General features: G+C 43.7%; 1 protein-coding gene across 13 annotated transcripts in view; it reads right to left on the bottom strand.

Moving 5' to 3' along the window:
• The window catches only part of LOC115205348 (protocadherin alpha-C2), a 204,661-nt gene that overhangs the window by 70,938 nt on the left and 121,340 nt on the right, over positions 1-12,383 (bottom strand). Inside the window, exon 1 of one of the 13 annotated variants that reach the window (XM_029771219.1) lies at positions 9,689-12,365. The exons of the other annotated variants lie outside the window; for them this stretch is intronic. Coding sequence (XP_029627079.1) covers positions 9,689-12,058 — 2,370 coding nt within the window. The 5' untranslated portion in view covers positions 12,059-12,365. Of the gene's footprint in view, positions 1-9,688; positions 12,366-12,383 lie in introns of those variants that run through there. 13 annotated transcript variants of the gene reach the window in all.

The raw sequence follows: 12,383 nt of genomic DNA, 5'->3' as shown, positions 1-12,383 counted from the left end.
ACTACTAAAGGACACCAATAAGAAGAGGCTTGCTTGGGTCAAGAAACACGAGCAATGGACATTAGACTGGTGGAAATGTGTCCTTTGGTCTGGAGTCCAAAAATTGAGACACGATGTGGGTGAACAGATGATCTCCGCATGTGTATTTTCCACCGTAAAGCATGGAGGAGGAGGAGTTATGTGGGGGTGCTTTGCTGGTAACACTGTTTGTGATTTATTTAGAATTTAAGGCATACTTAACCAGCATGGCTAACACAGCATTCTGCAGCAATACGCCATCCCATCTGGTTTGCGCTTAGTGGGACTATCATTTGATTTTCAACAGGACAATGACCCAACACACCACTAGGCTGTGTAAGGGCTATTTGACCAAGAAGGAGAGGGATGGAGTGCTGCATCAGATGACCTGGCCTCGACAATACCTCAACCTCAACCAAATTGAGATGGTTTGGGAAGAGTCGGACCACAGAGTGAAGGAGAAGCAGCCAAAAAGTGCTCAACATATGTGGGAACTCCTTCAAGAATGTTTGAAAAGCATTCAAGGTGAAGCTGGTTGAGAGAATGCCAAGAGTGTGCAAAGCTGTCATCAAGGCAAAGGGTGGCTATTTGAAGAATTTTGTTTTGGTTACTACATGATTCCATATGTGTTATTTCATAGTTTTGATGTCTTCACTATTATTCTACAATGTAGAAAAACCTAAAAATAAAGAAAAACCTTTGAATGAGTAAGTGTTCTGAAACTTTTGACAGGTAGTGTATATATATATATACATATATATATACATATATATATATATATATATATGCCCTGAATGACAGGTCGCCTCTGATTCCAGGTGATTACCTCGTGAAGCTGGTTGAGAGAATGCCAAGAGTTTGCAAAGCTGTCATCAAGGCAAAGGGTGGCTACTTTGAGGAATCTCAAATATAAATATATATTTGATTTGGTTTGTTTACTACATGATTCCATATCTGTTTTTTCATAGGTTTGATGTCTTCACTATTATTCAACAATGTAGAAAATAGTAAAATTACTCATTCACCCTGGAATTCACCCTGGAATGAGTAGGTGTGTCCAAACTTTTGACTGGTAGTGTATGTAAAGTTATGTATTTCATTTTCAATAAATTTGCAAAAATGTCTAAAAACTTTGGCGTTATGGGGTATTGTGTGTAGATGGGTGAGAAATAAAATCTATTTAATCCTTTTTGAATTCAGGCTGTAACACAAAAAAATGTGGAATAGGTCAAGTGGTATGAATACTTTCTGAAGGCTCTGTATCTCCTATTAATACATCCAGAGCAGAAACATACATCTTCCACACCTTCTGGTGCACTGAGATGAGATCAAAGACAACTATGCGGCAAAACTAACTGCATTGCATCATGTCTGATTAATAACATTCTACTACTCTAGCAGCATCAGCACTTTAACTTTTTAAAACCATGTATTATTAAAGACTGCATATACTTCTACCAAGAATCCCTATCTAAAGACTCAGGCATCTAAGACTCTACTCGAAAGTGTTGTGCGGGTTTACCCCTGTGTATTTAACTAATTAACAACATGCTTTAGAACCTCTTCATCTCAGTTATCAAATCGTAGTTTCAATAGAGATGATGATTCCTTTCCCATGTATAAAGAATGAGGTGGAGAGACTGTTCTGGATGCGCTTGGCTATGGCTTCCCCAGTGTACCTCCCTTTCAGTGTAAAGGGTTGGATGGAGAGGTTGTTCTTGGTGCGCTTGGCTATGCCTTCCCCAGTGTACCTCCCTTTCAGTGTAAAGGGTTGGATGGAGAGGTTGTTCTTGGTGCGCTTGGCTATGCCTTCCCCAGTGTACCTCCCTTTCAGTGTAAAGGGCATGACAGAACTAAAAGCCATGTAAATCTCTCCCCCGGAATCCTGGAAGAGTTAAACAGCATTTGGTCTGTCCCTGTTCTGCCTGAAAATAAATCAAACAGATTCATGTTGTGGTAAACAAAGCTATCTGAGACAGCAGGCAGCCACCGATCCCCTCTACCGCTCCACTCAGGACCCTGGCTTTGTATCCATGCTGGGTAGATGTGGTTCTGAGCATGACAAGGCTAATCTAATGACTGCACAACATCCTTACACCATAAAGGGTGTGTGTGTGTGTGTGTGTGTGTGTGTGTGTGTGTGTGTGTGTGTGTGTGTGTGTGTGTGTGTGTGTGTTCAGTCATTTTATCTGTGACCAATTCTCAGCCCTACGCATGGGAAACACATATTTAATAGTTTTCTTCCTCCTCATCCTGACTGCCTCTCCTTGTCCTTCTTTTACATGATATTTTACATGATCTCACACTCCATGGTAAAACCTGTACCCTTATTGCTGTCTTCCTCTCCCTCCCTCTCTCTCAATCCCCTTTCCTCTCTCTATTCTCTCTCTTTGTCCATCTTTGAATGTGATAAATGGGAGGATGGCTTAGTGGGGGTGGATGCACATTTGCAGAAACAGACTGCACTATCAGTAATGAGGATCATCTCCATGGCAACCTCCATGGCAACCTCAGCTGAGCTCCCATCCCCTTGCCAAAACCCACACCCAGGAGGGAGGAAAACAGGAAGTGACGTTTTAACACACGTCCATGAAACAAAACCAGGACAAGGAGTAGACTGTCTGGAGGGGCCCAATTATCATTAGCCCAATCACATTGACCACGATGCAATCAACATCTGAGCCAGATCTCTGGGGGTAAGGGTGGGGTGAGGAGAACAATTCTAAGTCATGTTTTTGGTTCACGATAGTTGATCCCATCTGGATGCTTACTGAACCTAAATGACTTACAGTAGGTGAATTATGGCCCTGCTGTGTAGAAATACCATCCAGTTCAGATGTGAAGCACTTAGCTGGCTACCTCATCCAGGATAATGTACTTAGATAATCAATAATGTAATGCTTTGCAACACTGGGGCCAGCAGAGCAGAGGAAGAGGCTTTTAGCCAACACACATTAACACACAGTCACTGCAATACACATATTAATAAAGAACTGACACACAGCTAAATGCATGAATACATACACTGCTGCTCTTACAAAAAAGAAACACCATATACACTGCAATACTCTGAAATACAAATAATATCTATTGCTATGAAGCAGAACGCACACACTCATACATACTCAGAGAACACAGTGACAAACACACACAGAAGTAGTGGTGATCTGAGGGATATGAATAAGCGCCTCCACCTCATTCCCCTAGCCCTTTGTCCCGCCTCCTCGGTTTAGCTGTGATTGACAGCTGGATTCCTGCCGGTGATGTCAGCCTCGCCCAGCCCAGGGCGTACCTCGCTGAGACGCCAAGGCTCCGAGAGATCCCTGCTGCTGCAGCGCAGAACGGAAAATTACCAGCACCTCCCCCTCCTGTTCTCTCTCTCTCCCTCTCCCTCCCTCCCTCCCTCCGTCACTCTCCCTCTCTCTCACACACACAGTGAGCGGCAGTCTACAGAGCGCAGGGTGAACCACTCAAAAGCAAGGAGACAGCTCCAGGCATTATAACTGGAGCCATACTGGGCCCAAACGCATCAGAGAGAGAGATAGCATGGCAATATAGAGAATGTGTTATTTATTACTCTCAGACACCTAGTGATCTTCCTAACACACCCTGACCCACTTCCACATGCACAGCACTGCAACATTCAGAACCCCAGCGTGATCATAGAGAGACCCAAAGCACATGGAGAAGACTAAAATATCAACCAACTAAAAGATCATACAGTGGCTCTGTGCTTGTATTTTACTTCGTTGATTATACTGACCCACCACTCACTAAAATTAGGTCAGTGCATTATCAAATAGTATGAAAAAATGTATTAACAAACAAGATACATCATCGCGCTTAATGTGAGGCAGTGCCTAAGAGCACACAATATTAACAAAACCACTTGAATGCCATTGGATACAAACATGCACCACTTTAAATGGCCAAAAGAAAGCTAAATGCACACAAGTAGATAGCGTTTGCAGTTGATATACACAGTTTGTGGTCAAATAAAAGGGTCTGAGCAGCTTACATGCTGAGCGGATCAAGCCGCCCTGACATACTTAGTGTAAGTTAATGAAAATGGGGAGAATCCTGTTTACAGAGTGCTGAGGCAGATAGTGTACATGTCTGGGGAGAGGGATGACAATTCACCATTCCTCCTCTCAGCTGCTACCCACACACTTCCACAGATACACACACACTCCCACAATACACACACACACACACACACACACACACTCCCACAGATACAGATACACACACACTCCCACAGATACAAATACACACACACTCCCACAATACACACACACTCCCACAGATACAGATACAGATACAGATACAGATACACACACACTTCCACAGATACAGATACACACACACTCCCACAGATACAAATACACACACACTCCCACAATACACACACACACTCCCACAGATACAGATACACACACACTTCCACAGATTCAGATACACACACACTCCCACAGATACAAATACACACACACTCCCACAATACACACACACACTCCCACAGATACAGATACATACACACTCCCACAATACACACACACACACACACACTCCCACAATACACACACATACTACCACAGATACAGATAAACTCACACAAATACACACACACTCCCACAATACACACACACACTCCCACACATCCAGATACACACACACACTCCCACTACCACAGGTACAGATACACACAGACACACACACACAGAGATACACACATTCACACACACACTGAGAAAACAAGGCCGATGGACTGAAAGAGGGAGGGGAGAGGGAAGGAGGGGGTGGGGAGAGATAGGGAGACAAAGAGATAGATATACTGTACATTGATATTGAGGGAAATACCATGAGACTGATGGAAAGCAACATGATACGTAAATAAATATACACAGAGATGCACTGACAGAAAGACAGACAGAGAAAGAAAGAGATGGATACATAGGTGGACTGACAGAAAGATAGACAGAGAAAGAAAGAGAGATGGATACAGAGATGGACTGACAGAAAGATAGAAAGAGATGGATACATAGGTGGACTGACAGAAAGATAGACAGAGAAAGAAAGAGAGATGGGTACATAGGTGGACTGACAGAAAGATAGACAGAGAAATAAAGAGATGGATACATAGGTGGACTGACAGAAAGATAGACAGAGAAAGAAAGAGAGATGGATACAGAGATGGACTGACAGAAAGACAGACAGAAAGAAAGAGATGGATACATAGGTGGACTGACAGAAAGATAGACAGAGAAAGAAAGAGACATGGATACAGAGATGGACTGACAGAAAGATAGACAGAGAACGAAAGAGAGATGGATACAGTAATGGACTGACAGAAAGATAGACAGAGAAAGAAAGAGAGATGGATACAGAGATGGACTGACAGAAAGGGGGAGGGGAAAGATAGAGAAACAGTGAGAATGGAGGAAAGAAAAAATATGAATGAGACAAGGTGACATAGACCGCGAAGGAAATACAAATCAAATCAAACTTAATTTGTCATATGCGCCGAATACAACAAGTGCAGACCTTATCGTGAAATGCTTACTTACATGCCCTTAACCAACAGTGCAGTTCAAGAAGAGTTAAGAAAATATTTACCAAATAGACTAAAGTTAAAAATTTGAATAAAAAGTAACACATCAAGAATTTGTACTTGTAGGTAGGGGTGAAGTGACTATGCATAGATAATAAACAACGAGTAGCAGCAGTGTACAAAAGGGGGGGGGGGGGGTCAATGTAAAAAGTCTGGTGGCAATTTTATGAATTGTTCAGCAGTATTATGGCTTGGGGTAGTAGCTGTTGAGGAGCCTTTTGGTCCTAGACTTGGCGCTCCGGTACTGCTTTCCATGCGATAGCATAGAAAACAGTCTATAACTTGGGTGACTGGAGTCACTGACAATTTTATGGGATTTCCTCTGACACTGCCTATTATATAGGTCCTGGATGGCAGGAAGTTTGGCTCCTTACACGGTCGCTGTGTAGCTGTAGAAACTTTGAGGATCTGGGGATCCATGCCAAATCTTTTCAGTCTCCTGAGGGGGAAAATGTTTTGTTGTGCCCTCTTCACGACTGTCTTGATATGTTTGGACCATGATAGTTTGTTGGTGATGTTGACACCAAGGAACTTAACTCTCAACCCGCTCCACTACAGCCCCGTTGATGTTAATGGGGGCCTGTTCCGCCCGCATTTTCCTGTAGTCCACGATCAGCTCCTTTGTCTTGATCACATTGAGGGAGAGGTTGTTATCCTGGCACCACAGTGCCAGTTCTCTGACCTCCTCCCTGTAGGCCGTTTCATCATTGTCAGTGATCAGGCCTACCACTGTTGTGTCGTCAGCAAACTTAATGATGGTGTTGGAGTCGTGTTTACCCACGCAGTCGTGGGTGAACAGGGAGTACAGGAGGGGACTAAGTACACACCCCTGAGGGCCCCAGTGTTAAGGATCAACGTGGCAGACGTGTTGTTGCCTACTCTTACCACCTGGGGGCGGCCCGTCAGGATGCCCAGGATCCAGTTGCAGAGGGAGGTGTTTAGTTCCAGAATTCTTAGCTTACTGATGAGCTTTGTGGGCACTATGGTGTTGAACGCTGAGCTGTAGTCAATGAACAGCATTCTCACATAGGTGTTCCTTTTGTCCAGGTGGGAAAGGGCAGTTTGAGATTACGTCATCTGTGGATCTGTTGGGATGGTATGCGAATTGGAGTGGGACAAGGGTGTCCGGGAGGATACTGTTGATGTGAGCCATGACCAGCCTTTCAAAGCACTTCATGGCTACCGACGTGAGTGCTACGGGGCAGTAATCATTTAGGCAGGTTCCCTTTGCTTTCTTGGGCACAGGGATTATGTTTGTCTGCTTGAAACATGTTGGTATTACAGACACGGTCAGGGAAAGGTTGAAAATGTCAGTAAGGACACTTGACAGTTGATCCGCGCATGCTTTTAGTACACATCCTGGTAATCCGTCTGGGCCAGCGGCTTTGTGAATGTTAACCTGTTTAAAGGTTTTGTTCACATCGGCTACCGAGAGCGTTATCACACAGTCATCCAGAACAGCTGGTGCTCTCAGTGTTGCTTGCCTCAAAGTGAGCATAAAAGGCATTTAGCTCATCTGGTAGGCTTGCGTCACTGGGCAGCTCGCGTCTGGGTTTCCCTTTGTAGTCCATAATCATTTTCAAGCCCTGCCACATTCAACAAGTGTCAGAGTCGGTGTAGTAGGATTCAATCTTAATCCTGTATTGACGCTTTGCTTGTTTGATGGTTCGCCTGAGGGCATAGCGGGATTTCTTATAAGCTTCCGGATTAGTCTCCCGCTCCTTGACAGCGGCAGCTCTAGCTTTTAGCTCGATGCGGATGTTGCCTGCAATCCATGGCTTCTGGTTGGGATATGTACGTATGGTCATTGTGGGGACGACGTCGTCGATGCACTTATTGATGAAGCCGATGACTGAGGTGGTGTACTCCTCAATGCCATTGGATGAATCCCGGAACATATTCCAGTCTGTGCTAGCAAAACAGTCCTGTTGTGTAGCATCCGCGTCATCTGACCACTTCCGTATTGAGCGAGTCACTGGTACTTCCTGCTTTAGTTTTTGCTTGTAAGCAGGAATCAGGAGGATAGAATTGTGGTCAGATTTGCCAAATAGAGGGCGGGGGAGAGCTTTGTATGCATCTCTGTGTGTGGAGTAAAGGTGGTCGAGGATTTTTTCCCCCTCTGGTTGCACATGTGACATGCTGGTAAAAATTTGGTAAAACAGATTTAAGTTTGCCTGCATTAAAGTTCCCGGCCACTACGAGTGCTGCTTCTGCGTGAACATTTTCTTCTTTGCTTATGGCCTTATAGACTTGGTGCCAGCTCCGTTCTGTGGTGGTAAATAGATGCTATGAATAATATAGATGTCAACTCTCTTGGTAGATAGTGTGGTCTACAGCTTATCATAAGGTACTCAGGCGAGTAATACCTCGAGACTTCTTTAATATTAGACGTCTCGCACCAGCTGTTATTGTCAAATAGACACACACCCCCACCCCTCGTCTTACCAGACTTATCTGTCCTGCCGGTGCATGGAACATTCCACCAGCTCTATATTATACGTATCATCGTTCAGCCACGTCTCGGTGAAACTTAAGATATTACAGTTTTTAATGTCCCATTGGCAGGATAATCTTAATCGTAGGTCATCCATTTCATTTTCCAATGATTACACGTTAGAAAGAAGAACGAATGGCAGTGGGAGTTTACTTGCTCGCCTACGGATTCTCAGAAGGCAGCCCGATCTGCGACCCCTTTTCCTGCGTCTTTTCTTCAAGCAAATTACGGGGATCTGGGCCTGTTCCAGTGAATGCAGTATATCCTTTTCGTCGGCCTCGTTAAAGGAAAACGTTTTGTCCAGTCCACAGTGAGTAATCGCTGTTCTGATGTCCAGAAGTTATTTTCGGTCATAAGAGATGGTAGCAGCAAGATTATGTACAAAATAACTTTAAAAATATGTTACACAAAATGCTAAAAAACGAACAAAATAGCACATTTGGTTGGGAGAGTGTAAAATGTCAGCCATGTCCTTCGGCACCATCTTTTCAAGGGAGAGAGATAGAGAGACGGGAAGGTCAGGGGGGTAGAGAGAAATCGAAATTAAGAGTTGGGAAGCCAAGAGAAAAACAGAGACCATGAGATTGAGAGAAAGGCACAGTGAGTCAGGGAAATGTAGAAAGAAGGGGAGAGAAAGAGGGATACATATATTTTATAAAAGGGTAGAGAATGAAAGAAAAGGATTACTCATGCACTCAAAAGTGAAAGCAAGGGTTGTTACAGCAGACATCTTGCAAGGCATGGGAACAGCATAAATAAGGGCAGAGAGAAAGGCTTCTCCTATCATCCACATACCTCCTGAGGACTCAGAGAGATAGACAGACCCCTGACTGTGCCAGGCCAGCTCACTCGCATACAGAAACACATACTCCTCCATAAAAATGATGGTCTGTTTGTTTCAATTGCTATATCAGTTAACCTGGGAGGTGTTTGTGAAAGATTCAACAACATGCAATCACGATCTATCAATCTACCTTGTGAATGCAATGGATTGCCTTACTGACTGACAGAGGAGCCTATTTTCAATGTTCAGAGAGGGAGTGATGGACTCAGAAGAATGCACTGAGTGGTAGCATTCTGGACATGGGGATAGTCATTGACATGATATAATTACAACAAAATACAATAAAACTACACCCTGTGAAAGTATTGAATCCTTCACAATCATGACAACCAATAATCCATCAAAGAACAAAAACAGCTGACATTCTGATTCTGCTTTCATTACAAAGTTCACAATTTGCCCTTTTCAGTCAGTCTACAACTCTATCCGTGGTAAAAAAAATAAAATTAAAAAAATTCATTGAAATAGAATCAATACAAAAGTAGATTTCAACTAGTTTCCACTAGCGTCATGAAGAGCCATTCATACCTCACAGAGGAATAAACACACGCGCGAATATTTAGTTCTGAAAGTTTAGCGCGACTTCAGCACCTTGGAAAGCAACACTCGATCTATTTACCTTGGAGGCCATACGGACAGTGCAAAACAAAGCCAATGTTAAAATGAGCAATACAGGTTCAATTTCATAGAAAATAGGCCCGTTTATGTATATAGATCTTACCTCCTCTTTGTTGGGTAACGTCTGAGTCCTGTTAAACGTGTCATTTCCATTTATACTGATCAGTTCTGCATCTGCAGGTGGATACGGAGCGGGGAAAACCACTACGTCACTCTTCAGTGTGTCTGAGCTGAAACACACGTCATACTGCTGAGTAGATTTAGAGTAAGACCAGCTTCCGTCAGGGTGTGTGGTGATCATTGGGGCGCTGTACCTTCTGAAACTGTCCTCTGTCCTGTGGCATTTTACAGCTATTAAACTGATGAGGCTCAGTAAAAATATCACTGATACCGAGGAAATGGCGATCAACAAATACAGGTTTAAATCAGAGAAGTTCTCCTCCTTTCTCGGTACATTTCTGAACTGAGTCTGGATTTCACCTGTACTTTCAACCACCACTACATCAATAGACACAGTCGCTGACAGTGAGGGTTCTCCGTTATCAGAAACCAACACGACCAACGGGTGAGTTTTCAGGTCATTGTCACTCATTCTCCTCTTAGTCCTCAGTTCCCCGGTGCTGGTTCCGATTCGGAAGAGGTTGGTTCCCTTGGGCTCAGAGATGTGATATGAAAGCAGCGCATTGTAGCCAGAGTCTGCGTCTACAGCCCTGATCTTGGCCACAAAGTAGCCCGCTTCAGCAGAATAGGGAACGTTCTCAGCGTTAACGGAGCCGTGTTCAGAATAGGGCGCGAGAATCCCAGGACTGTTGTCATTCTCATCCAGGATAAAAACGTTCACAGTCACGTTGCTGCTGAGTGGAGGAACACCAGAGTCTGTGGCCTGAACTTTAAACTGGAAAGTTTTGATCTCCTCATAGTTAAAAGACTGTAGACTGATTATATCTCCAGTGTCCGAGTTTACATTTACAGATGATGATATTGAAACACTTTTATCTAATAACGAATACGTCATCTTTGCATTTTCATCTGAATCTGGATCAAAAGCAGATATTGTATAAATGACGTCTCCTACCGGACTGTTCTCTTTCACATAAACATGAATCACCGGTTCTGAGAAGCGAGGAGCGTTGTCATTTACATCAGAAACGTGTACCGTAATAACGCTGGTGCTGGAGAGAGGCGGGGTCCCTTCATCAGTAGCTGTGATGGTGACATTATACTGAGAAGCGCTCTCTCTGTCCAGCGGTCCATCAACCACTAATGAATAATGATTATTGTATGAGTTGATTATCGTAAATGGCACAGAGCCTAGTATTTTAACCTGTACAGCGCCATTTGTGCCTTCGTCATTGTCTTTCGCTGTTATCAGACCAACCGTTGTCCCCAATGACGCATCCTCTTTCACAAAGCTAACTAATGAAGTGATAAATATCTCTGGTGTATTGTCATTCACGTCAGTGATTTCAACCAGGACTTTACAGTGAGATGCTCTAGGATTGTGTCCCCTGTCTTGAGCTTGGACACGTATTTCAACAGCATTGTTTTTTTCGTGATCCAACTCGCTTTTAACCGTTATTTCACCGGTAGCTGCATTAATGGAAAATGCGGCAATGTTATTATCACTGTTTTGGTTAATGAAAATATAAACAATTTCCCCATTCAGATCTTCATCTGCGTCACTCGCTTGAACCGTGATGACGGAGGCACCTATAGGCGTATTCTCAGGAATACGAGCTTTATAAAGTGGCTTTTTAAAAATGGGTATATTATCGTTAACGTCTTTCACATTTACAATGATCTGTGAAGTCCCGGATCTAGGAGGTTTTCCTCCATCTACAGCGGTCAGAGTGAGCTGGATAACGGGCTGTTTCTCTCGGTCTAAAGCTTTCTGCAGCACTAACTCAGCAGACACACTCTGCTCTCCACCGCTCTGTACATCCAGGGAGAAGTGTTCATTCGGGCTCAGCTTGTAGCTGTTTACTGAGTTAGCCCCTACATCCGTGTCGTAGGCGCTTTCCAAAGGAAATCTCTCCCCTGGAAATGCAGATTCAGATACATTCAAATATGTTTTAGAGGACCTAAACAACGGTGAGTTGTCATTTATATCCAAAACATTCACTTCAAATCTGTATAGATTCAATGGCAAATTCACAATGGCTTCCAGTTCTAACGAACACTTCGTGCTCCGAGCACAGAGCTCGTCTCTGTCTATTCTCTCTCTCACCGACAGAATTCCAGTTTTTTTATTTACATCAAAATACCTCTGATTGGGTCCGGAAATCTTAAACCCACGATATTCAAGTTGCTGCACGTCAAGATGCAAATCCTTTGCCAAATGACCAACAACAGTGCCCCGGTTAGATTCCTCCGATATGGAATAGACGATCTGTGCTGACGCGATACTCCAAAGATGACATAACGGGAGGAGATAGTACATCTGCGAAGGAAACGTAACCCCTTTGTGAGTCATTGTGTCGGTATTCCGTTAACGAAACATTGTGAAGAACAGAGGCTATCACCCGCATAGATGCGTAAACCAAAACAGAACGAGACGAGAGCCACGATGTTCTGCTGCTCACCCGAACAAAGCTTTTTTTTTCAACAACGACCAATGCTCCTGTGTAGGGCGGAGCCTCGCACGGCGAGCGAGGATGTACACTGCGTGAGCGGATAGCGATACCGTGTGGACATATAAAAACAATCAAATATTTATGTGGAAGTGGAGACCAAACACAGTAATCTCCACCCCCAAAAAAGTTAGTGACCAAAAGATGACCAAATGATGACCTTGGTGA

The sequence above is a fragment of the Salmo trutta genome, chromosome 13, assembly GCF_901001165.1.
Source record: "Salmo trutta chromosome 13, fSalTru1.1, whole genome shotgun sequence".
NCBI lineage: Eukaryota > Metazoa > Chordata > Actinopteri > Salmoniformes > Salmonidae > Salmo > Salmo trutta.
Note: the sequence above shows the minus strand (reverse complement) of the source record. Positions and strands in the feature narration are given on the sequence as shown.